The sequence below is a fragment of the Papio anubis genome, chromosome 17 (genome assembly GCF_008728515.1).
Source record: "Papio anubis isolate 15944 chromosome 17, Panubis1.0, whole genome shotgun sequence".
Lineage (NCBI taxonomy): Eukaryota > Metazoa > Chordata > Mammalia > Primates > Cercopithecidae > Papio > Papio anubis.
Genome location: NC_044992.1, coordinates 47,098,112 through 47,123,568, shown reverse-complemented (window position 1 = coordinate 47,123,568; position 25,457 = coordinate 47,098,112). Strand labels below are relative to the sequence as shown.

The following is a 25,457-nucleotide window of genomic DNA, read 5'->3' as shown; positions in this document are numbered from 1 at the left end:
CCTGTAATCCCAGCTACTTGGGAGGCTGAGACAGGAGAATCACTTGAACCCAGAAGTGGAGGTTGCAGTGAGCCGAGATTGTGCCACTGCACTCCAGCCTGGGTGAGAGAGTGAGACTATTTCAAAAAACAAAACAAAAATAAAAACAAAACCTCTGTTGTGTGGCTATACCACATCTTGATCCCTCCTCTGTCAGTGGACAGTTCACCTGCTTCCACCTTTGGGCTATAGTGAATAGTGCTGCTGTGAACTGGGATGTTTACCAGCCAATATGTTTTGGGTGCTGCCATGTCTTTATGGCAACGTTGAGGATGTCTTTATTTCATTTATTTATTTGTTTGTTTGCTTGTTTATTTATTTATTTATTTATTTTTGAGACGGCGTTTCGCTCTGTTGCCCAGGCTGGAGTGTTGTGGCCTGATCTCGGCTTACTGCAACCTCCGCCTCCTGGATTCAAGAGATTCTCCTGCCTCAGCCTCCTGAGTAGCCAGGATTACAGGCATGCGCCACCACACCCGGCTAATTTTTGTATTTTTAGTAGAGATGGGGTTTCACTATCTTGGCCAGGCTGGTCTTGAACTCCCGACCTCAGGTGATCTGCCCGCCTCAGCCTCCCAAAGTGCTGGGATTATTGGTGTGAGCCACTGTACCGGGCCTGAGGATGTCTTAATAGGGAGAAGGGGAAGCATTGAGCTGAATGAGGTTTGGAGGGTCTGGAAAAGCACATCTCGTTTTCCCCTTGCTTCCTTCTTTTTTCCTTTCTTCCCGCATTTCCCCGCTACCTCCCCCCTGTCCTACCAAATAGGGAACTCATTCTGGTGTAACCCATTCTAAGCACCCTGAGTCCTATCTGGGTAAGGGGTAGTGGGAAGTCTGTGACTCCATTGTGCAGGTGGGAGAACTGGCTCTAAAAGTCATAGCAACTTTCCCAGAGCCACCCTGCATTCCAGGAACAGTCAGCACTCGGCCTGGGTCGGTATTCACTTCCGAAGCCTCTTTCCACGAGAAAATTCCTGGATATACACTTCTATCTGCCCAGCTACCAGGGGCCGGGAAGAGTCCTGTGGGGCAGCCCTTGGGCCTCTCCTGGAAGGAACAGTTTACTTTGGGAGGAGGCCAGGGCTGGGCGGGGACCCCCAAGCACTCACCCCAGGAGGAAGTGATTGCGTTTGTTTATGTGGCAGGTTGGCAGGGCCCAGGCCTACGGGATGGGGGAAGTTGGAGAATAAAAGAAAATGTGAATATCTGGCTGGAATGGCCAGGGGGAGGAAAGTCCCTGCCCAGTCCCTGTTGATAGGCTTTGTGTCCTCCAGGTGAGAGACCTGCCAGGAGCAGAGACGGAGCCAGGTCGCTCCGGGGTGTACCCTCCCCCAGCGCAGAACTGAGTTAATGCCCCAGGGAGATTTCTGTAACCCAAGTCCAGGGGAAAGTCTGGCATGGCTGTTCCCTCCTCTCCTTCCCCACCCCACAGTGGCACCTGAGCCTCAGGTCCTCTCGGCCCTCTCCTAGGGTGGTGATCATGAACTCGATCCTGGAGCGCATGTGTGCCGACGTGCTGCAGCAGACAGCCACGCAGATCAAGTTTCCCTCCACCGGGGTGGACACGATGCCCTACTGGAACCTGCTGCCCCCCAAGCGGCCCATCAAGGAGGTGCTGACGGACATCTTTGCCAAAGTGCTGGAGAAGGGCTGGGTGGACAGCCGCTCCATCCACATCTTCGACACTCTGCTGCACATGGGCGGCGTCTACTGGTTCTGCAACAACCTGATCAAGGTATTTGGGCTGGAGTGGCTGTAGGCTGACATCGGTCCTGTCCCCTGGCTCCCCACACCTGGCCTGGTCTGCCAGGCTTCCTTAAGAGGCTGCTGTGAACCAGGTGGCCTCCCCGGGATGCCTCGCCTCAGAGTTGCCTCCTTGGGGAGCTCTGGCCAGAGACTGGGATTCAGCCTGAGGGGCGGAGCAACATCTGGAACCCCTCTGCGGGCCTTCCTGTACAGCCATGCTGGGGTGGCAGGGTGTCAGAGCCCCAGATCCCAGGCCCCTGGCTCCTGAACTGCCCCGCTTCCTGCGCACTAGGAGCTGCTGAAGGAGACGCGGAAGGAGCACGCGCTGCGGGCAGTGGAACTGCTCTACTCCATCTTCTGCCTGGACATGCAGCAAGTGACCCTGGTCCTGCTGGGCCACATCTTGCCTGGCCTGCTCACTGACTCCTCCAAGTGGCACAGCCTCATGGACCCCCCAGGCACTGCTCTTGCCAAGTAAGATTCTCTTCAGAGCTTGCCCTGCTTCTGCCACCCAGGGTCAGGCACCCCTCACCTAGTGCCACTCTGGGGTGACACAGAAAGCTCCGGGTCGCCTCTCACTGTCCCCCTTTTTCTGGAACCCTTTGCCAGGCTGGCTGTATGGTGTGCCCTCAGTTCCTACTCCTCCCACAAAGGACAGGCATCCACCCGCCAAAAGAAGAGACACCGCGAAGACATCGAGGTAGGCCCCCGCCTCCCACCGCCCCCGCCGGCTTCACTTGTTCACTGGTTTGTTCAGCATTTCCTGAGGATTCCCCAGGCAAAGGGAAGCAGATGGGGCCCCTGCCCTTGGGGCAGCTGTGCCCGGGCATGATTGGTCAGGAATCTACATGGGTGATCTGTGTGGCCCCAACCTGCCCATGGACACAAGGGGTCTGTAGGATTGTGGGAGGGGTTGAGCAGAGAGGGACTGAGGCCCTGCTGGCCATGCTGACCTCACTCAAATCGGAGCTCCAGCTCTTTTCCCTGACAGCTGGAAGCTGGGGGGGTTTAGGAGTGTGTAACAGTGACTCTCACACCCTCTAGGACTATATCAGCCTCTTCCCCCTGGACGATGTGCAGCCTTCGAAGTTGATGCGACTGCTGAGCTCCAATGAGGATGATGCCAACATCCTTTCAAGCCCCAGTGAGTGTGTGGGCTGGCGGCACGCCGCTCCCGTTCCTGGGAATTCACTCCCCGATGCTGCCACTCTGCCGCTGCCCCAGCTGCAGGCATCTTTGCAGCTGGTCAGAGAGGGTGTGGCAGGGACCTGCTGTTTTAGCCCCCAGGGGGGTGCTCTGTGTCTTGCCCCTAGGGAAGAGGTTGCTGTTCTCACTCCCTGAGGGTTGAAGCTCCTCTGCCCAGGTCCAGCCCAGCCCACAGCTGTTCCCCCGAGCCCCCCTCCCGCCCCCGCCTGCAACCCTCCTGCCCCCTCCCTTACCCCAGGGTTGAGGGGATGACAAGCTACCCAAGTGAGTTCACCGCCTCAGGCACAGCCTGTGCCATTGACTCACCAGCTCTGACCTTCCTTCCTTCCCCCAACATGCCCGGAGAGGCCCGGGCTGGAACTTGGGACTACTCCCCACCTTCCTGCCTAAAGAGCACACGCCCCCACCCCTCTGTTCCCTGGAGGGCATCCTTCTCACTGTCCTCTCCTCCCTGCCAAACTTACTGCAAAGGGCTCCTTCTGTGGCATTTTTCCTGTTTCCAGAGATTTCTCCTGAGCCTGAACTTTTCTCTGAAGGCTTTTAGGGACTAGGGGACCGATTATACACTTGATCAGAAGAAAAATGCTCCAGCTGCAAGCGCTGTGACCTTTAGTGACTGAGCCAGCCCCCATCTGGGTCTCCTCATCTGTAAATGGGGTGTTGTGAGGAGTAAGTGGCCTAGGAAGTACCAAGATCGGCCCCTGGCGCTGTGTGCTCGCCACACGTTAGTTTTTCTCTCGTCTCCGTTGGGATCTCTCTGTATCCGAGGCCCCTCTGTGCCTTTTTTTGTTGTTGTTTTTTGAGTTGGAGTCTCCCTCTCTTGCCCAGAGGGAGTGCAGTGACGTGATCTTGGCTCACTGCAACCTCCGCCTCCTGGGTTAAGCAGTTTTTCTGTCTGAGCCTCCTGAGTCGCTGGGAGTACAGGCGCCTGCCACAACGCCCGGCTAATTTTTGTATTTTTAGTAGCGATGGAGTTTCGCCATATTAGTCAGGCTGGTCTCGAACTCCTGAACTCAGGTGATCTACCCGCCTTGGCCTCCCAGAGTGCTAGGATTACAGGCATGAACCCCCGCGCTCAGCCTGTTTTTTTGAGACAGGGTTTTGCTCTGTTGCTCATGCTGGAGTGCAGTGGCACCATCTCGGCTCACTGCAGCCTTGTTCTCCTGGGCTCAAGCAGTCTGTCTCAGCCTCCCAAGGAGCTGGGACTACAGGCTTTGGCACCATGCCCAGCTAATTTTTGTATTTTTTGTAGAGATGGGGTCTCGCTAGTTGCCAAGGTTGGTCTTGATCTCCTGGGCTTAAGCAGTCCTCCTGCCTTGGCCTCCCGAAGTGCTGGAATTACAGGTGTGAGCCCCTGCACCCAGCCTCCCTCTGTGCTCTTGATCTCAGGGTCTTCTCTGGGCTTTCCATGTACCAGTTACCTCCAATGGGTGAAGGTCGGGTGGGGGTATCCCCAGGGAGCGCCGCTTTTGCACTTGGCAGGCTGTTCCCCAGCGCTCCGTCTGCTCTGTCCCACAGCAGACCGGTCCATGAGCAGCTCCCTCTCAGCCTCTCAGCTGCACACGGTCAACATGCGGGACCCTCTGAACCGAGTCCTGGGTAAGTTCCCCACCCATGCTGCTGAACCTGGGGCTAAGCTGGACAAGTCCCTCTCCTCATGGAGGCTGGGCGACCTTGTCAGCTGGAAGGGGCCTCATGGTGCCCCTCCCTTCTCCCTCCGTGCTCCTCATTGCTGGCTGTCCTGGCTTCCAGGCTCCTGTCTAGTTCCCCCACTCCCCTCCCCGGTTGCCTTTTATATTTTCTCTCTCTGACACCCCGTTTTGGGGACATGCTCAGCATGTATTTCTTTTCCCTTTTCAGTCCCGCCTTCTCCCAGAGTGTGACCTCACCCCCTCTCATGGAACTCCCTCCTGTCACTCTCCACAGCCAACCTCTTCCTGCTCATCTCCTCCATCCTGGGGTCGCGCACCGCTGGCCCCCACACCCAGTTCGTGCAGTGGTTCATGGAGGAGTGTGTGGACTGCCTGGAGCAGGGTGGCCGCGGCAGTGTCCTGCAGTTCATGCCCTTCACCACCGTGAGTACCACCTTCCTGGCTCTCCCGCTGGTGCTGGGGCCTCGGCGCAGCCCTTGGAGCAGGGAGGGGCCTCCTTCCCCTGGGACAGCACGCCCACCACCAGCCATCCAGCAAGCAGCATCTCTGTCTGTGGCAGGTATCGGAACTGGTGAAGGTGTCAGCCATGTCCAGCCCCAAGGTGGTTCTGGCCATCACGGACCTCAGCCTGCCCCTGGGCCGCCAGGTGGCTGCTAAAGCCATTGCTGCACTCTGAGGGGCTTGGCATGGCCGCAGTGGGGGCTGGGGGCTGGGGACTGGCGCAGCCCCAGGTGCCTCCAAGGGAAGCAGTGAGGAAAGATGAGGCATCGTGGCTCACATCCGCTCCACATGGTGCAAGAGCCTCTGGCAGCTTCTAATTCCCCGCTTCTGACTCCTGACCTCCAGGATGTCTCCTGGTTTCCTCTTTTGAAATTTCTTCTCTGTCTGCCAGCACCTGAGGAGTGTGAGCAGCCTGGACCACAAGCCCAGTGGTCACCCCTGTGTGCGCCCGCCCCAGCCCAGGGGTAGTCTTACTTCTGAGGAACTTTCTAGACGCAGAGAGAGTGTGTGTGTGTGTGTGTGTGTGTGTATATATTTTGTAATATGTGAGGGAAATCTACCTTTGTTCATGTGTAAATAAAGCTCCTCGTGGATCCCTTTGCGACTGTGGGTGCTGTTGGTGTCAGTGTCACCCGGGGCGGGGCACAGTGCTCTCTCCCTGGACTGCCTGTGCTGTGGCCGGGGAAAGCTCACTGCTGTGGTGAGGAGGAGGAGGAAGAGGTGCAGAGGTGGCAGGGCTTAGGGTCCTATGTGGACTTGCTCAGCTGAGGAAGGGCCAGGGGAAAGCAGCTTCCCTTCCTTGGAGCCAAGTTGGCCGGCCTGCTGCCCCCTCCCGCAAAGCCAGCTGTACCCTGAAAGGGGAGAGGCTTTGGCTCAGGGCCCCACAGTGCTGGGGCAGGGTGGCCTGCTCTGCTGTCTCCCGAACCTGGCCCAACCCTACCCACACTCTGACTAGCCTGGGATTTGATCTGTTGCCTCCAAAAAAGGACTGGGGGATGGGAGGCAGGGGGATGAGGGCCGGACCTTTCTTTAACCCTTCCTTGCCTGCCTCACACGTCTCCGAGCCCCTAGATGGATGACTCCGAGCTGGCAGTGGACACTTCTGACCCTGCTTTCCGAGGAGCCACGGGCTGGGGAGGTGGGAGGGACCGAGGAGCTGAGGAGGACAAGGCTTGGGCAGATAGTGGACTGGGGGCTGGTGGGGGTACCCCAAAGCCACACAGGAGTCTTTGGCTGCAGGCAGGCCTCACACCTGCAGTGTGGTCGCTGGCCCCCGTACTTGCCACAGCTCCACACCCTGCTGTGCTGTGAGCTTAGCGCTCTTCAGCTTACGGGGCTGCTGTAAGCAGGAAGTGACCAGCTGGGGCAAGTGCAGAGACCGAGCCTGAGGAGGAGAGAAACTCCAACTTGATGGATGGGCTCAAGTTTATGGAAGATGGTAAGTGACAAGCCTGGTACAGATGCTCAGCACTCCCTGGCTTCATCTTGTCTGACTGTGTCTGGCCTGTTAAGCCCACCTGGACCCCATGTGCTCTCCTTTCCGGGTTCCCATGGTCCCAGTGCCTCTGTCTTCCCTGCGCGGCTGTGGCTGCTTATTCCACGTCTGCCTTGTTCCCTGCTGTGTCCCCAGCACTTAGCCCAGCGTCTGCACAGAGTGGGTGCTCAGATAAACACGTGCTAATGGAATGAATGTCAGACGAACTTGAGAACCTTCCCCCTTCTCCCTGGACCTCCTCCCCGACGTCCCTCAGGCCTCTCCCACCCTTCAGCCACCTCGCCAGCCCCTGACCAGGCACCAGCTGGACTCAAGAAGGAGGAAGGACATGACTGGAGGCAAACACTTTATTATCCTGAAGTTTGGTTACAATGCGACAGTGGAGGGGACACTGGTGAGTCGGGGGTGAAGAGGTGGAGGGTGACAGTTGAGCTTCCTTTCATACACACGTCTGACATCATTCCTCCTGTCTGCTCCCTCCCACGTCCCCAGTCCCCGTCCAGCAAGGCAAATGTCCAGGCACCTGCCCAGCCCTAAAAAGAGTCATAGTCTTGACCCTCGTGGGGGCAGGGCAGGTGTCCCGAGGGCACCCAGGAAAACAGGAGACACGTTGGTGATGCCTGAGTTCCTCATGCGGGGAGTCAAACCATGTCCCAAAAGTCTTAAGAAGAAAAACGAGATTCCCCAGCAAGTTCGTGGGACCCCAGGGCCATGCTTCCCAGCTCTGGCTGCCTCTGCTTGTCCAGGGACCTCACACCCAAAGGGATGGAGGGGTCGCTGTGCAGTCGGCTGAGGCCAGAGTGAGGGGTGCAAGGACCCAGATGGGGAACACTGCTGTTTAAATATTAAACAGGGATTTCTTGTCTCCCACGTGGGAGACCTGATACTCCCAAGGGCCCCAGGTGGGGACCCTCGGGACCAGGGGCTTACTGTGGCTCATCCCAGCGCCCACTGCAGAGCCAGGGCTGGGGAGCAGTCACAGTAATAAATACTTGGTATTTACCTATCTACCTCCCAGTCCAGGGGATGGGAGGACAGGAGCTTTTCTCACTGCTACAGGCAGGAGAATGAAACTCAGAAATGCAGGGAAGGACACAGAGGCCTGGGGCTTCGTTCTGCTCTTCCCTGTCTTTAAATATGAGGCTTAAATAGGCATAAATATTAAATAGAGATAAATACATGGGATGGGGAGGGCTTGGCTCAGGACTGGGCAAGGTGGCGTAGAACACGGTACGCTAGCTCCAGGAAGCGCTGCAGATGGGAGGCAACCAGGACGCCTCCCGCCCGGCGCTGGAAGGCAGAGGTGAAGGCTGGCATGGCACCCTGGGTGGGCTGCAGGGCAGGGGCCATTCCCAGGTCTTCCATCTGTAAAGGAAAGCTGCGATCAGTGGCTGGGCCCTGCTGAGTGGGTGTTATTACAAATGAGGAAATGCTGGGGGCTGACAGGCCCGGCTGCAGTGCCCAGAATGCCAGCATGACCTTGGCCACCCTGCCCAACAAGGCTCACCTGCTGCCAGATGGTGGTGGCAAAGTCGGCAACGTCCAGCTGCAGTGTATCCAAGGTGGGGCCCAACTCAGGGGAGATCCCTTCCAGGGCCTGCAGGAGGCCCTGGTAGAGGAAGAGGCCGCTATGGAGTTGGCTCAAGCAGCCTGTCTGGGAGACAGAGCGGAAGAGTTTTGGGGTGCTGCCTGAGACCCTCCCATCAGGCCCCCGGCTTGGAGCCTGGAGACCTGGGGGAGCCCATGGGTGTCCCTCCTCTCCTTTCCCCTCCTCATCAGCCTTATCCTTTCCTGACACTCACCAGCTGCAGGGCCTGGCTGGGACAGCTGCTCAGGGGAGCCCAGGGGATGCCCAGAGAGTGTCTAAGCAGCACCAGCTCCTCGGGGTGGCACAGCTTGTAGGTGGCACACTGGGGATGGAAGGATGCAGAGTGAGACTCGCCGTGGCCAGGTCGCCGCTCCTCCTTCCCTGGTCCTCTCTGATTCTCTGGTCTTTCCCCTCCCTCCATGTCTTGCCAGGCTGTTCAGTTCCTCTCTGCCCTGCACCCCCACCCTCTGATCTCACAGCGGCTCTTGCCCCTTCTCCTGAATGTGATGCCTCCACTCCCATCCCAGCCAGCCCTCCCGAGCACTGTCCCCACCAAGGTCCTCCTCCCCAAGTCCCTTCCCAGCCTTCCCCAGCTCCACCGCTCCTAATATTCTCCCACATCCCTTCCTGAGGATGTCGGCCCACAGTTCCATCCCTCTTAGCTCTCCCCACTGGGCTTCCCTCCCCAGCCCTCTCGCCCGCCTCACTCACCAGCTTCTCCTGCAGCGCGGCACCGTCGCCCTGGATCTTCCTTACTTGCTCTAAGCACTTGAGCAGGAAGCTCTGGGGCAGGGAGCTGGCAGGGCCCAGGGGGGTGGCTTCCTGCACTGTCCAGAGTGCGCTGTGCCACAACAGCAGCTGCAGGGCTGGGGACAGAGCGGGCTCAGGAGACATGCTGTTCCCTACCACCTGAGGCCCTCTCGGGGACACTGGGTGCCTTTAATCCCCATTCCCAGAACGGGGATCCCCAGCCCCTCTGTCACACCAGCCTCCCTCCCATGCCAGGGCGGGCAGCTCTCCCATCCTGGGCCAAGACACTCACCCATCAGCTTCATGGGGCTCTGGGCGGCAGGTACAGCCATGGGTCTGGGTGGGGCTGGGCTGCAGGCTCCGGGCTGTTTTGGGGCCCAGCTCCAGGGGGGCCTTTATACATAACCCCACGGAGGCCTGGGAGGAAATTACCTGGGGCCACGACTAAGACTTAGTAATAACTTCCCAGGATTTATGCAAATTTGGTGTCCAAGACAATGCAGGGGGGTTGGAACAAAAAGCTGTTTGCGAAAGTTTTGTGAAATTGTGGAATCTCTGATACTTCTTTGACGTCGCCTTGCCCCCCTCAAACTCCCTTCCTCCCGCTGCCCCACCCAGGCCTGAATGGCCCCAGGGTGTTTGAACAGAACAGCTGAACAAAGGCTGAGCCGCTGGTAGATGCCTGGAGGCAGCAGCAGCCTGTGGGGAAGTGGCGGCTGAGTGGGGTCTCCCTCTGCTCTGGCAGACTTGCGGGGGCAGTGTCTTTGCCCCTCTCCTTTGGGATTCTCAAGCCTGTCCCCAGAGCCCCCACATTCTAAGAGAGAAAGAAACTGGTTGCCCCCATTCCTACCCCCAAACTCTCCAGAGGCTGCCTGTCTGGGTGACCTCCTGAGGGCCCCTACCTGAGATAAGGACATTGGGTCTTGGCTGCAGTGCCCACCCCACACTTGGATAGGCACCATCGAAAGTTCCAGGCTGTCCTGACCCAAGCTGATTAGCTGGGAACTCCCCCAGAAACCCCCCTGACCCCATGACTCATTCAGTTAAGCCCCTGGAATCCCGGTAGAGCCCAGAGGAAACCGGATGTCTGTCCCAAATGAGGCAAGACCCTTCGAGGCGATTTTTTCACCTGACCTTCACCTCCTCATGCACGACCCTGACAGCAGGGTCCCCAAGGGCTTTGGAACTGGGGGGTTGGGACACGTGACTTCCCTGGCCATTCACCTTGAAGTGGACACGGGTTGGGCTGAGAGAGGGGAAACTGTCCCCATCTTCTCATCCTAGAACCATGCAACATTCACGCTGGAAGGGATCTTGGAGTTGGTTCCAGCCCTGTGAACTGTGCCAGGGAAGGAAGTAGCTTTGCCCAAGGTCATGGTAAGCGACAGGATTACAGCCCGGGCCCCTGGCTTAGGCCTGAACATTTTCTTTTTCATTTTTTTTTTGTCTCCAGATGGAGTCTCGCTCTGTCGCCCAGGCTGGAGTGCAGTGGTGCAATCTCGGCTCACTGCAAGCTCTGCCTCCCGGGTTCACACCATTCTCCTGCCTCAGCCTCCCGAGTAGCGCCCACCACCACACCCGGCTAATTGTTTGTATTTTTAGTAGAGACAGGGTTTCACCGTGTTAGCCAGGATGGTCTCGATCTGGTGACCTCGTGATCCGCCCGTCTCGGCCTCCCAAAGTGCTGGGATTACAGGCGTGAGCCACCGCGCCCGGCCTAGGCCTGAGCATTTTCTACAGGCCACGGGGCCTGCCTGGGACAGTCTGACTGACCACACCCAAGACTGTCACTTTCTGTCCTAATTTACCTCAGCCTGCCAAGAGACAGACATCTCTGGATGGTGGGTGTGGTGACTAGGTGGGGCCATCTCTGGTGCTTGGGGGCCCCCTGGTGGTCACCACTGGCAGGGACGTCACCTGCTGATCTCACACGCTGTCATCTGGTCCCCTGTCCTGCAGCTCCGCCTCAGCTCCGTGGCTCAGCACCTTGCAGCGATGGGGCCCAGTTCAGTGCCCAGCTCCCTGGGAGTAGAGGGTGGGATTTTGTTGCTGTTGTTTTTGTTGTTTGTTTGGTTTTTTGAGACTGAGTTTTGCTCGTTGCCCAGGCTGGAGTGCAATGGCACAATCTCGGCTCACTACAACCTCTGCCTCCCTGGTTCAAGTGATTTTCCTGCCTCAGCCTCCCAAGTAGCTGGGATTACAGGCATGCACCACCATGCTCATCTAATTTTGTATTTTTAGTAGAGGTGGGATTTCACCATGTTGGTCAGGCTGATCTCAAACTCCTGACCTCAGGTGATCCACCCACCTCAGCCTCCCAAAGTGCTGGGATTACAGGCATGAGCCATGGCTCCTGGCCTTGAGGGTAGGTTTTTTAACAGGACCATGGAAGGCAGAAGCTCCACATTCGTAAACATGTTGCCTGGCAACTATTGCATCGCATACCTCTTATACGTCAGGCACTTTTTTTTTTTTAAGACAGAGTTTGGCTCTTGTTGCCCAGGCTGGAGTGGCTGGAGTGCAATGGCATGATCTCGGCTTACTGCAACCTCCGCCTCCGGGTTCAAGCAATTCTCCTGCCTCAGCCTCCTGAGTAGCTTGGATTACAGGCATGTGCCACCACCGCCACCACAGCCGGCTAATTTTGCATTTTTAGTAGAGATGGGATTTCTCCATGTTGGTCAGGCTGGTCTTGAACTCCTGACCTTAGGTGATCTGCCCGCTTCGGCCTCCCAAAGTGCTGGGATTACAGTCATGAGCCACTGTGTCAGGCACGTTTTATTACACTTTTTTCCATTTTATTTGTGGGGGGAAACAGGGTCTCACTCTGTCCCCCAGCCTGGAGTGCCGCGGTGCAATCACAGCTCACTGCAGTCTCCACCTCCTGGGCTCCAGTGATCCTCCCACTTGAGCCTCCTGAGTAGCTGGGACCACAGGCACGGACCACCACGCTCGGCTAATTTTTTTTTTTTTTTTTTTTGCAGAGAGAGGGTTTCACCAGGTTGCCCAGGCTGGTCTCAAACTCCTGGGCTCAAGCCATCCACCCACCTTGACCTCCCAAAGTGCTAGGATTACAGGTGTACAACCAACTGGTGGATTGTAGCCAAGGGAGGGCCTCGGAGAAGTGAAAAAACTTGTTCAAGATCACAGAACTAGCGGGTGGCTGAACCAGGTAGGATTTGCAGTTAGATCATCTTCTCAAGCCCCTGCTGTTTCTGTGATACTACTTTCCTGTCAAGAAAGCTGTACCTCTTGAATAACAGCTCAATCCAGACTTCAGCCCCACACGGGGGAGAATAAAGACCAAACAGAGCAAGGGCTCATTACCACCGGCCATGATACATGGGACTGAGCTAGACTGGAGGCTCAGAAGCCACAGTGATCTGACAGGGGGCAGGCTCCAAAGACCCCCGTTAGTCATCCTTCCAGCATCCAGAAGGCTCTCCCAGGTATTTCTTCATGTTTAGAAGTGGCTGGCAGCTTCCCCTCCCACTTCCTGTTTTCATCTGGTACTGGGCTTAGTGCATCTTTGTAAAGGATCTGGAGTAACTCTCATTTGTTGCTGGGGGGAGTGTAGATTGTAAAAAAAACCTCCTTGGATGGCAACTTGGTAGTGTCTAGTTAAGGTGGAAATGTCTATGCCCCGTGACCAAGCAACTCTACTTCTCAGGTATGCCTCAGAGCAGGAGTACACAGACCTGAGTATGTACACTGAGTTAGAAATGGCTTTTACAATTTTTGTTGTTGTTGTTGTGTTTTTTTGAGACCGAGTCTTGCTCTGTTGCCCAGGCTGGAGTGCAGTGACACGATCTTGGCTCACTGCAACCTCCACCTCCTGGGTTCAAGCGATTCTCTGCTTCAGCCTCCCTCCCAAGTAGCTGGGATTACAGGTGTGCACCACCATGCCCGGCTTATTTTTTTATTTTTAGTAGAGATGGGGTTTTGCCATGTTGGCCAGGCTGGTCTCGAACTGTTGATCTCAAGTGGTCTGCCCGCCTTAGCCTTCCAAAGTGCTGGGATTACAGGTGTGAGCCATGGCGCCCGGTCGGCTTTTACACTTTTAAATGGTTAGGGGAAAATTTTTTTTTTTTTTTTTTGAGACGGAGACTCGCTCTGTCACCCCGACTGGAGTGCAGTGGTGCAATCTCTGCTCACTGCAAGCTCCGCCTCCAGGGTTCACACCATTCTACTGCCTCAGCCTCCCGAGTAGCTGGGACTACAGGCACCCGCCACCTTGCCTGGCTAGTTTTTCGTATTTTTTAAATAGAGACAGGGTTTCACCATGTTAGCCAGGATGGTCTCGATCTCCTGACCTTGTGATCTGCCCGCCTCGGCCTCCCAAAGTGCTGGGATTACAGGCTTGAGCCACGACGCCCGGCCGGTTAGGGGAAATTTTTTAAAAAGATGATTTTATAAAATGTAAAAATCGGCCGGGTGTGATGGCTCACGCCTGTAATCCCAGCACTTTGGGAGGCCGAGGCGGGTGGATCACGAGGTCAGGAGATCGAGACCATCCTGGCTAACATGGTAAAACCCGGTCTCTACTAAAAATACAGAAAACTAGCCGGGCATGGTGGCGGTCGCCTGTAGTCCCAGCTACTCGGAGGCTGAGGCAGGAGAATGGCGTGAACCCGGGAGGCGGAGCTTGCAGTGAGCCGAGATCACACCATTGCACTCCAGCCTGGGCAAGGAACAAGACTCCGTCTCAAAAAAAAAAAATCATATGAAATTCAAATCTCCATGTCTATAAAAAATTCACATATGTATTGTTTATAGCTGCTTTTGTGCTAGAAAGACAAGGGAGAGTAGTTGTGACAGAGACTGTATGGCCCACAAACCTAAAAAATTGACTATCTGGACCTCTGAGTTTGCAAACTATATACATAGTATATATGTACCAGGAGACATATACAGAGCTGTTCTTTTCTGTATTATTATTTTTTTAAACACAGGGTCTCTCTCTGTTGCCTAGGCTGGAGTGCAGTGGCATGATCTTGGCTCACTGCAGCCTCGACTGCCCAGGCTCAAGCAATCCTCCCACCTCAGCCTCCTGAGTAGCTGAGAGTACAGGTGTGCACCACCATGCCTGGCTAATTTTTTTTTTTTTTTTTTGAGATAGAGTTTGGCTCTGTCACCTAGGCTGGAGTTCAGTGGTATGATCTCAGCTCACTGCAACCTCTCCCTCCTGGGTTCAAGCAATTCTCCTGCCTCAGCCTCCTGAGTAACTGGGATTACAGGCGCCTGCCACCATGCCTGGCTAATTTTTGTATTTTTAGTGGAGCTAGGGTTTCACCATATCGGCCAGGCTGGTCTCGAACTCCTGACCTCAAGCGATCCACCTGCCTTGACGTCCCAAAGTGCAGAGATTACAGGCATGAGCCACCATGCCCGGCCATAATTTTTTGATTTTTCATAGAGACAGGGTCTCCCTGTGTTGCCCAGACTGGTCTTGAACTACTGGCCTCAAGTGATCCTCCTGCCTTGGCCTCCTGAAAAGTGTTAAGATTACAGGTATGGGCCGGGCGCGGTGGCTCACGCCTGTAATCCCAGCACTTTGGGAGGCCGAGGCGGGCAGATCACAAGGTCAGGAGATCGAGACCACGGTGAAACCCCGTCTCTACTAAAAATACAAAAAATTAGCCGGGCGCGGTGGCGGGTGCCTGTAGTCCCAGCTACTTGGGAGGCTGAGGCAGGAGAATGGCAGGAACCCGGGAGGCGGAGCTTGCAGTGAGCCGAGATCGCGCCACTGCACTCCAGCCAGGGGGACAGAGCGAGACTCCGTCTCAAAAAAAAAAAAAACAACAAAAAACAAGATTACAGGTATGAGCCACTGCACCTGGCCAGAGATGTTCTTTGGAATGTTGTTATAGTAAACCAATGGAAATACATTTGCAATGCCCATCAGCTGGGAATAGCTAGATAGATACTGGTCCCTTCATGCTATGTATGCCTCCCAACCTGTCCAGAGTCAAGACTCTGTGAGCAAAGGGACTTTGCTTTATTTGGTTGTATTCTCAGTGCCCAGAACAGTGCTTGGCGTGGGCATCAACATGATTAGGTCTCACAAACGATATTGAGTGAAAACAGAGCAAATTACATTCCTGCAATATACTAGGTACAAGAATTTTAAAACTCAGGCCGGGCGCGGTGGCTCAAGCCTGTAATCCCAGCACTTTGGGAGGCCGAGACGGGCGGATCACGAGGTCAGGAGATCGAGACCATCCTGGCTAACACGTTGAAACCCCGTCTCTACTAAAAAATACAAAAAACTAGCCGGGCGCGGTGGCGGGCGCCTGTAGTCCCAGCTACTCGGGAGACTGAGGCAGGAGAATGGCATGAACCCGGGAGGCGGAGCTTGCAGTGAGCTGAGATCCGGCCACTGCACTCCAGCCTGGGCGGCAGAGCGAGACTCCGTCTCAAAAAAAAAAAAAAAAAAAAAAAAAAGAATTTTAAAACTCAATACTGGCCGGGCATGGTGATTCATGCCTGTAATCCTAGCATGTAGGGAGCCTGAGATAGGAGGATTGCTTGTGAGCCCAGGAGTTTATGATCAGCTGGGCAACATAAGGAGATCCCGTCTCTACAAAAAAAATAAAAAAATGAGCCAGGCATGGTGGTGCAAGCCTGTGGTTCTAGCTACTTGGGAGGCTAAGTTGGGAGGATCACTTGGGCCAGGGAGGTTGAGGCTGCAGTCAGCTGTGATCACCCCACTGCAGTCCAGCCTGGATGACAGAGTGAGACCCTGTACAGGCACCACCACCACACACAGCTAATTTTTGTATTTTTAGTAGAGATGGGGTTTCATCATGTTGGTCAAGGATGGTCTCAATCTCCTGACCATGTGATCTGCCCGCCTCGGCCTCCCAAAGTGCTGGGATTACAGGTGTGAGCCACTGCACCCAGCCCATTTTTTTGTGTTTTTCATAGAGATGGGGTTTGCCATGTTGCCCAGGCTGGTCTCAAACTCCTGGGCTCAAGCAATCTTCCTGCCTCAGCCTTCCAAAGTGCTGGGATTACAGGCATGAGCCATTGCAGCTGGCAGCTCAATACTATTTTGTAATAAAAGTATAAAAATATAAACTAGAAGCTTCTCAGCTGCATTCATCAAAGTGCCTGCCTTTGCCAGGGGAACAAGATGGACTTCCACCTTAGCCATAATGTTTTATTTATGTCTTTATTTTGTAGAGATGGGGTCTCACTATGTTGCCCAGGCTGATCTCAAACTTGTGGGCTCAAGCGATCCTCCCACATTGGCCTCTCAAAGGGCTGAGATTATAGGCATGAGCCATGGTGTCCAATTTTCTTTTTTGATTAAAAAACTTCACAGACTAATGAAATGTTAACATGATTAAACTTGGGTGGAGAATATATGGGTACGTATTTGTTATGTTATTCTTTGTACTTCTATGTAGTTTTCAAATTAAAAAACAAAACAAAACTAGAGGGTAGCCGGGCACGGTGGCTCATGTCTGCAATCCCAGCACTTTGGGAGGCCAAGCTGGGTGGATCACTTGAGGTCAGGAGTTCAAGACCAACCTGGCCCACATAATGAAACCCCATTTACACTAAAATACAAAAATCAGCCAAGTGCGGTGGTGCATGCCTATAATCTCAGCTACTGGAGAGGCTGAGGCAGGAGAATCACTTGAACCCTTGCAGCAGAGGTTGCGGTGAGCCGAGATCGCAACACTGCCCTCCAGCCTGGGTGACAGAGTGAGATTCTGTCTCAAAACAAATAAACAAACAAGTAAAACTGGAATGTAAAAGAATACAGTGAGCTCTCTAAGCTCGAAAGTGACACTTGGCTGGGCGCGGTGGCTCACGCCTGTAATCCCAGCACTTTGGGAGGCCGAGGCGGGCAGATCACATGGTCAGGAGATAGAGACCATCCTTGACCAACATGGTGAAACCCCGTCTCTACTAAAAATACAAAAATTAGCTGTGTGTGGTGGCGTGTGCCTGTCGTCCCAGCTACTTGGGAAGCTGAAGCAGGATAATTGCTTGAACCTGGGAGGTGGAGGTTGTAGTGAGCCAAGATTGTGCCACTATACTCCAGCCTGAGCGACAGAGTGAGACTGTCTTAAAAAAAAAAAAGTGACACTGAGTTTCTTCAGGAAATTAGAAGCCACGCCAACAGGGTTCATCCAGACAGTGGATGAAGAAGCCTCCAGACAGTGAGTAGAAAAATGGCCCATAGACCTTATGTGGACAAGAACCAGGGAATCATGGCGAATGACCCCAGCTCTCTGGAAGAGGGTGATAAACTCTCTCCGGTCATTTACAACCAAGGCTGAAGATTGATAACCTCTTGTGAGGCTGAGCTCCTCATGAAGAACGCTCATTACAGCTACAAATGTTGAACAGGCTGGAAAGGGCCTTGGGCAGCGGTGCTTGCCATATGTATGTCTCCTGATCACACACTCAAGAAAAGTTGGCTTTTGAAGTCAGGACTGCTACATGGAGACCCAAAGACAAATGAAGATGGACTGGATAACAGAAACCCAGAGTGATGGTTAATATTGAGTGTCAACTTGATTGGATTGAAGGATACAAAGTATTGATCCTGGGTGTGTCTGTGAGGGTGTTGCCAAAGGAGATTAACATTTGAGTCAGAGGACTGGGAAAGGCAGACCTCAACTGGGGTGAGCACAATCGAATCAGCTGCCAGCACAGGCAGAATAAAAAGCAGGCAGAAGAGCGTGGAAAGACCAGACTGGCTGAGTGTTCTGGCCTCCGTCTTTCTCCCGTGCAGGATACTTCCTGCTCTTGAATGCTGGACTCTAAGTTCTTCAGCTTTGGGACGCTTGGACCTTCGACCACAGACTGAAGGCTGCACTGTCACCTTCCCTACTTTTGAGGTTTGGGGATGCGGACGGACTAGCTTCCTTGCTCCTCAGCTTGCAGACGGCCTATTGCGTGAGGCAATACTCCTTAAACTCCCCTTTATATATACAACTATTGTATTAGTTTGGTCCCTCTAGAGAACCCCGACTAATACACCCAGGCTGAGGCGGGAAGAAGGCAGCACAGGCTGAGAGAAGGCGCATTGAACTTGGTGTCAGGTCAGCCTGCGTTCAACTACAGGACTCATTTAACCCACCTGAGCCTGTCCTCATATCCTAAAACGACACAGAGGAGGTGCTTAACCGTAGTCCTCCCACCTCACCCTTCCTGGAAGGGAATCAAAGATCTATGAGAAGGTTTTGGGATTGGTTTGCAAAATCAAAGGATAAAATGGGGAAAGAATTGGAGCCCTAAAAATAGATGAAGAATCTGGATGCTAGGATCAAAACATCCGCCACAGAGATTGAGGGGCGGGTTTGGGAAACACAGGAGAAGTGTTGTTTTGCAAAGTCAACTTTAGGAGTTTCATTAAAATGAGAGGCGGCAGAAGATCAAAGGAAGGGGGTGATGCCAAATATTGTGACCAGGGCTGGAGTATGATCAGGAGCCAGAGCAAGGCCAGGCCAAAACCCATGTTTAATGGAAATTAGGAATACAGGTAGACCTCAGAGATACTGCAAGTTCAGTTCCAGACCACCACGATAAAGGGTGTCACAGAGGTGCTGGTTTCCCACTGCATATAAAAGTTATGTTTACACAATACAGGCTGGGCATGGTGGCTCACGCCTATAATCCCAGCACTTTGGTAGGCCAAGGTGGATGAATCACTTGAGCCCAGAAGTTCAAGTCCAGCCTGGGCAGCATTGCAAGACCCCATCTCTACAAAAAAATAAAAAATTAGCTGGGTGTGGTGGCACTCGCCTATAGTCCCAGCTACTTGGGAGGTTGAGGTGAGAGGATCATCTACCTGAGCCCGAAGAGGTTAAGGCGACAGTGAGCTGTGGTAGTGCCACTGCATTCCAGCCTGGATGACCAGAGTGAGACCCTGTCTCAAAAAAAAAAAAAAAAAAAAGTTAGGTTTACACTATACCGTAGTCTATTAAGTGTACAATAGCATTATGTTTAAAAAAGTATCTTATATATGTATATACTTTAATTTAAAAATACTTGGCCTGGTGCGGTGGCTCATGCCTGTAATACCAGCACTTTGGGAGGCCGAGACGGGCGGATCACCTGAGATCAGGAGTTTGAGACCAGCGTGGACAACATAGTGAAACCCCGTCTCTACTAAAAATACAAAAAGTAGCCGGGCATGGTGGCGGGCGCCTGTAGTCCCAGCTACTCAGGAGGCTGAGGCAGGAGAATTGCTTGAACCTGGAGGCAGAGGTTGCAGTGAGCCGAGACTGCACCACAGTACTCCAGCCTTGGTGACAGAGCAAGACTCTGCCTCAAAAAACAAAAAAACAAAAACCAACCAAACAAAAAACTTTATTGCTAAAAATGCTAACAATCATCTGTGCCTTCAGCAAGTCCTAACCTTTTTGCTAGTGAAGGATTTTGCCTGGTGTTGATGACCACTGACTGAGCAGGGTGGTGGCTGCTGAAGGTTGGGGTGACTGTAGCAATTTCTCTTTTTTTTTTTTCTTATTTTTGTTTTTGTTTTTCCTAGTGCCTTCAGGTAAGAACAATTTCTTCAAATAAGAAAATAATGAAATTTTCTGCATCAATTAACTCTTTTCTTTTTTTGTTTTTTTGTTTTGTTTTGTTTTGAGACGGAGTCTCCCTCTGTTGTCCAAGCTGGCGTGCAGTGGCATGATCCCTGCTCACTGTAGCCTCCGCCTTCGGGTTCAAGCAATTCTCCTGCCTCAGCCTCCCAAGTAGCTGGGATTACAGGCTTCCACCACCATGCCCGGCTCATTTTTGTGTTTTTAGTAGGGACGAGGTTTCACCATGTTGGCCAGGCTGGTCTCGAACTCAGGTGATCTGCCCACCTCGGCCTCCCAAAGTGCTGGGATTACAGGTGTGAGCCACTGCGCCCAGCCAACTCTTCATTTCTAGAAAGGTTTCTCTGTAGCAAATGATGCTGTTTGACATCATTCTACCCACAGTAGAACTTCTTCCAAATTAGAGTCAATCCTGGCCTGGCGTGGTGGCTCACACCTATAATCCCAGCACTTTGGGAGGCTGAGGTGAGTGGATCACCTGAGGTCAGGAGTTCGAGACCAGCCTGGTCAACATGGTGAAACCCCGTCTCTACAAAAATAAAAAATTAGCCGGGTGTGGTGGCGGGTACCTGTAGTCCCAGCTACTGGGGAGGCTGAGGTGGAAGAATCTCTTGAACCTGGGAGGCAGAGGTTGCAGTGAGCCAAGATCACGCCACTGCACTCCAGCCTGGGCGACAGAGCGAGACTCTGTCTCAAAAAAAAAAAAAAGGAAAGAAAGAAAGAAAGAAATGGAGTCAATCCTCTCAAACTGCTGCTGCTTTATCAACTAAGTGTATGTAATATCCTAAATCTTTGTTGCCATGTCAGCAATGTTCACAGCATCTTCACCAAGAGTAGATTCCATCTCAGGAAACCACTTTCCTTGCTCCTCCGTAAGAAGCAACTCCTCACCTGTTCAAATGCTATCATGAGATGGCAGCAATTCAGTCCCATCTTCAGGCTCCGCTTTTTTTTTTTTTTTTTTTTTGTAGAGACAAGGTCTTGCTATGTTACCCAGGTTGGTTTGGAACTTCTGAGCTCAAGTTATCCTCCTGCCCTGGCCTCCTAAATTGCTGGGATTGCAGGTGTGAGCCACTGGGCCTGGCCTCAGGGTCCACTCTACTTCTAGTTCTTTTACTCTTTCTACATCTGCAGATTTTTCCTCCACTGAAGTGTGTCTTCAGCCCCTCAAAGTCACCCATGAAGGTTGTAATCAACTTCTTCCAAATTCCTGCTAATGTTAATTTTTTGAGATGGAGCCTTGCTTTTGTTGCCCAGGCTGGAGTGCAATGGCATGATCTCAGCTCACCGCAACCTCTGCCTCCTGGGTTCAAGCGATTCTCCTGCCTCAGCCTCCCAAATAGCTGAGTTTACAGGAAAGTGCCACCATGCCCCGCTAATTTTGTATTTTTAGTAGAGACGGGGTTTCACCATGTTGGTCAGGCTGGTCTCGAACTCCTGTCCTCAAGTGATCCACCCGCTTCGTCCTCCCAAAGTGCTGGAGTTACAGGTGTGAGTCACTGCGGTTGGCCTAATTTTTAATTTTTTTTTATATAGACGAGGTTTCACTTCGTTATCCAGGCTGGTCTCGGCCTTCTATGCTCAAGCGATCTTCTTGCCTCAGTCTCCCAAAGTGTTGGAATTATAGGCATGAGCCACCGCTCCCAGCCTAATCATGAATATTCTTTTTTTGTTTTTTTGAGAGAGTCTCACTGTGTCACCCAGGCTGAAGTGCAGTGGCACGATCTTGGCTCACTGCAACCTCTGCCTCCCAGATTCAAGCGATTCTTGTGCCTCAGCCTCCTGAGTAGCTGGGACTACAGGTGCGTGTCACCACGCCTGACTAATTTTTACGTATATATATTTTTTAGTGGAGATGGAGTTTCACCATGTTGGCCAGCTTGGTTTCAAACTCCTGACCTCAGTTTATCCACCCGCCTCAGCCTCCCAAAGTGCTGGGATTACAGGCATGAGCCACCACGTCCGGCCCTAATCATGAATATTCTTTTTTGTTTTGAGACGGAGTCTCACTCTGTCCCCCAGGCTGGAGTGCAGTGGCGCGATCTCGGCTCACTGCAAGCTCCGCCTCCCAGGTTCACGCCATTCTCCTGCCTCAGCCTCCTGAGTAGCTGGGACTACAGGCGCCCGCCACCGGGCCTGGCTAATTTTTTGTGTTTGTAGTAGAGACAGGGTTTCACCGTGGTCTCGATCTCCTGACCTCGTGATCCGCCCGCCTCGGCCTCCCAAAGTGCTGGGATTACAGGCTTGAGCCACCGCGCCCGGCCGCACAAAATGTATTTCTTAAATAAGACTTGAAAGTTGAAATTACTTCTTCATCCATGGGCTGCGGAATGGATGTGTTAGCAGGCATGAAAACAATTATTATTTCCCTGGTATCCCTCCATCAGAGCCCTTGGGTAATCAGGTGCATCGTCAATCAGCAGTAATAACTTTAAAAAAAATCTTTTTTTCTGGCCGGGCGTGGTGGCTCATGCCTGTAATCCCAGCTACTCAGGAGGCTGAGGCAGGAAAATCGCTTGAACACAGAAGGCAGAGGTTGCAGTGAGCTGAGATCGCGCCACTGCACTCCAGCCTGGCCAACAGAGTGAGACTCTGTCTGAGCAATCGGTCTCAACAGTGGCTTAAAATGTTCGGTAAACCATGCTGGGAACAGATGGGCTGTCATACAGGCTTTGTTGTTCCATCCGTAGAGCACAGGCAGAGTAGATTTAGTATCATTCTTAAGAGCCCTGGGATTTTTGGAATGGTAAATGAGCATTGGCTTCAATTTAAAGTCGCCAGCTGCATTAGCCCTAACAAGAGAGTCAGCCTGTCCTTCAAAGCTTTGAAGCCAGGCATTGACTTCTCTTCTCTAGCTATGAAAGTCATAGGTGGCATCTTATTCGAACAGAAGGCTGTTTGTCTACATTGGAAGTCTGTTGTTGAGTGCAGCCACCTTCATCAGTGATCTGAGCTAGATCTGATGGATAACTTACTGCAGCTTCTCCATCAGCACTTGCTGCTTCACCTTGCACTTTTATGTCACGGAGACAGCTTTCTTTCAACCTCACAAACCAACCTCTGTTAGCTTCTGAGTTTTCTTCTGCAACTTTCTCACCTCTCTCTACCTTCAAGGGATTGAAGAGAGTGAGGGCCTTGCTCCACACTAGGCTTTGGCTTAAAGGAATGTTGTGGCTAGTTTGATCTTCTTTCCAGACTCAAACGTTCTCCATATCAGCAATAATGCTGTTCTGCTTTCATATCATTCATGTGTCCACCAGAGCAGCACTTTTAATTTTATTTACTATTTTTATTTATTTATTTATTTGAGACAGAGTTTCGCTCTTTTTGCCCAGGCTGGAGTGCAATGGCACAATCTCGGCTCACCGCAACCTCTGCCTCCCGAGTTCAAGTGATTCTGCCTCAGCCTCCCGAGTAGCTGGGATTACAGGCATGCGCCACCACACCTGGCTAATTTTGTATTTTTAGTAGAGACGGAGTTTCTCCATGTTGGTCAGGCCGGTCTTGAACTCCCGACCTCAGGTGATCCACCCACCTTGGCCTCTCAAAGTGCTGGGATTACAGGTGTGAGCCACTGCGCCTGGCCTTTATTTTTTATTTTTTTGAGACAGAAATTCACTCTGTCGCCCAGGTTGGAGTGTAGTGGTGCGATCTTGACTCATTGCAACCTCCGCCTCCCCACTTCAAGCAATTCTCCTGTCTCAGCCTCCTAAGTAGCTGGGATTACAGGTGTGCACCACCACGTCCAGCTAATTTTTTGCATTTTTAGCAGCGGTGGGGTTTTACCATGTTGGCCAGGCTGGTCTTGAACTCTTTCAAAAAAAAATTTTTTTTTGAGACAGAGTTTTGCTCTTGTTGCCCAGGCTGAAGTGCAATGGCATGATCTCAGCTCACCACAACCTCTGCCTTCCAGTTTCAAGGATTCTCCTGTCTCAGCCTCCCGAGTAGCTGGGATTACAGGTGCCCATTGCTATGCCTGGCTAATTTTTGTATTTGTAGTAGAGACGGGGTTTCACCATGTTGGCCAGGCTGGTCTCGAACTCCTGACCTTGTGATCTGTTGGCCTCAGCCTCCCAAAGTGCTGGGATTATAGGTGTGAGCCACTGCACCCAACCTGGAGCAGCACTTTGCATTTCCTTAAAGAACTCCTCCTTTACAACTTGGCTACCTGTTTGGTGCAGGAGACCTGGCTTTTGGCCTCTCTCAGCTTTCAACATGCCTTCCTCACTAAGCATAATTATTTTGACCTTTTGATTTAAAGTGAGAGATATGTGATTCTTTCTCCCTTTTTCTGTTTTCTCGTTTCGAGACAGGGTTGCACTGTCGCCCAGGTGGGAGTGCAGTGGCAGGATCTCAGGTCACTGCAGCCTCTGCCTGCACCTCCCAGGCTCAAGGCTGCTCCCACTTCAGGCTCCCAAGTAGCTGGGAGTACAGGCGCATGCCACCATGCCTAGCTAATTTTTGTATTTTTTGTAGCAGTGGGGTTTCATTGTGTTGCCCAGGCTGATCTCCAACTGCTGAGATCAAGGGATCCACCAGCCTTGGCCTCCCAAAGTGCTGGGATAACAGGCGTGAATCACGGGGCCTGGCCAATGACTCTCTCACTAGAACACTTAAGAGGCCGTTGTAGGGTTACTAACAGGCCAATTTCAACATTATTTTGTGTCTCAGGGCATGGGGAGACTCAAGGAGAGGGAGAGAGACAGGGAATGGATGGTGTGTGAGCAGTGAGAACACACTCAACATTTATTAAGTTCACCATCTTTTTTTTTTTTTTTTTTTTTGACAACGTCTCACTCTGTCACCCAGGCTGGAGTGCAGTGGCGCGATCTTGGCTCACTGGAACCTCTGCCTCCCGGGTTCAAGCAATTTTCCTGCCTCAGCCTCCCAAGTAGCTGGGATTACAGGCGCCTGCCACCACGCCTGGCTATTGTTTGTATTTTTAGTAGAGACAGGTTTTCCCCATGTTGTCCAGGCTGGTCTTGAATGCCTTACCTCAGGCAATCCACCTGCCTTGGCCTCCCAAAGTGCTGGGATTACAGGCGTGAGCCACCATGGCTGGCTAAGTTCACCATCTTATATGGGTGCAATTTGTGGTGCCCCAACAATGACAATAGTAACATCAAAGATCACTGATCCCACATCACCAGAACAGATACACTCATGACAAAGTTTGAGATATTGAGAGGATTTACCAAAATGTGACCCAGAGGTGCTAAGTGAGCATATGCTGTTGGGAAAATGGCACCCACAGATTTGCTTGATGCAGGGTTGACACAAACCTTCTATTTGTCCTTTTCTCTTTTTTTGAGACACGGTCTCACTCTTGTCGCCCAGGCTACAGTGCAGTGGCGAGATCTCAGCTCACTGCAAGCTCCGCCTTCTGGGTTCAAGCAGTTCTCCTGCTTCAGCCTCCCAAGTAGCTGGGATTACAGGCGCCCACCACAACGCTCAGCTAATTTATTTTTAGTAGAGACGGGGTTTTGCCATGTTGGCCAGGCTGGTCTCAAAACTCCTGACCTCAAGTGATCCGCCCACCTCAGCCTCCCAAAGTTTTGGGATTACAGGCATGAGCCACCATGCCCGGCCAAACCTTCAATTTGTAAAAACCATAATATCCATGAAGCACCACCGGATGCCTGTAGTGGGATGTGAAGGTCTGCAGCTGGTGGTGGACGCATGGTACACCTTCCCTAACAAGACCTTACCAAAGCCACACAGGTACGAAACAGAGTAAACCTAGGCCCCTGACCCCAGCTCAGGATCCCTTCATCCTCCCCTGGGCACCTCCCCATCTGCAGACCCATCAGGCCCTCAGATTACACACCTGGGGCTAGTACTCTAAGGCCAAAAAACCCAAAATCTGAGCCTGCCAATATTGCAGTGAAGTATAGTAACTGATGCACAAAGCG

At 52.7% G+C, this 25,457-nt stretch overlaps 2 protein-coding genes across 14 annotated transcripts in view; one reads left to right on the top strand and one right to left on the bottom strand.

The window, feature by feature from the left end:
* MED24 (mediator complex subunit 24) overlaps window positions 1-5,745 on the top strand; it is a 39,559-nt gene extending 33,814 nt beyond the window's left edge. For 8 of the 12 annotated variants that reach the window (XM_017950708.3, XM_009190538.4, XM_009190537.4 and 5 more), the window contains 7 exons: window positions 1,510-1,774; window positions 2,078-2,259; window positions 2,395-2,485; window positions 2,830-2,929; window positions 4,510-4,590; window positions 4,918-5,066; window positions 5,203-5,745. In XM_017950708.3, the coding sequence (XP_017806197.1) occupies window positions 1,510-1,774; window positions 2,078-2,259; window positions 2,395-2,485; window positions 2,830-2,929; window positions 4,510-4,590; window positions 4,918-5,066; window positions 5,203-5,319 (985 nt within the window). In that variant the 3' untranslated portion in view covers window positions 5,320-5,745. Of the gene's footprint in view, window positions 1-1,509; window positions 1,775-2,077; window positions 2,260-2,394; window positions 2,486-2,829; window positions 2,930-3,527; window positions 3,661-4,509; window positions 4,591-4,851; window positions 5,067-5,202 lie in introns of those variants that run through there. The other 4 variants (XR_002518139.2, XM_009190535.4, XR_639182.4 and 1 more) reach the window with 4 other exon arrangements.
* A 1,227-nt stretch (window positions 5,746-6,972) lies between these two features.
* On the bottom strand, window positions 6,973-9,432 carry CSF3 (colony stimulating factor 3). 2 transcript variants are annotated; one of them, XM_009190531.4, is made up of 5 exons: window positions 9,270-9,418; window positions 8,939-9,093; window positions 8,442-8,549; window positions 8,147-8,293; window positions 6,973-8,004 (listed from the first exon to the last, which is right to left on the bottom strand). In XM_009190531.4, exons 1-5 carry the CDS (start codon window positions 9,307-9,309, stop codon window positions 7,840-7,842), a joined length of 615 nt encoding a protein of 204 aa, XP_009188795.2. In that variant the 5' UTR covers window positions 9,310-9,418; the 3' UTR covers window positions 6,973-7,839. The 2 variants fall into 2 exon arrangements, with proteins under 2 accessions (XP_009188795.2, XP_031513453.1); XM_031657593.1 differs by lacking the exon at window positions 8,442-8,549 and having other exon boundaries at window positions 9,270-9,432.
* Between the last annotated feature and the right edge of the window lie 16,025 nt (window positions 9,433-25,457).

Bases quoted from the DNA above. Each gene is read 5' to 3' on its own strand.
- CSF3 (XM_009190531.4), bottom strand. From the start codon at position 9,309: ATGGCTGTACCTGCCGCCCAGAGCCCCATGAAGCTGATGG. The intron at 9,094-9,269 runs GTGAGTGTCTTG...CTCTGTCCCCAG, and splicing joins GAGCCCCATGAAGCTGATGG to CCCTGCAGCTGCTGTTGTGG. The intron at 8,550-8,938 runs GTGAGTGAGGCG...TTCCATCCCCAG, and splicing joins CCGCGCTGCAGGAGAAGCTG to TGTGCCACCTACAAGCTGTG.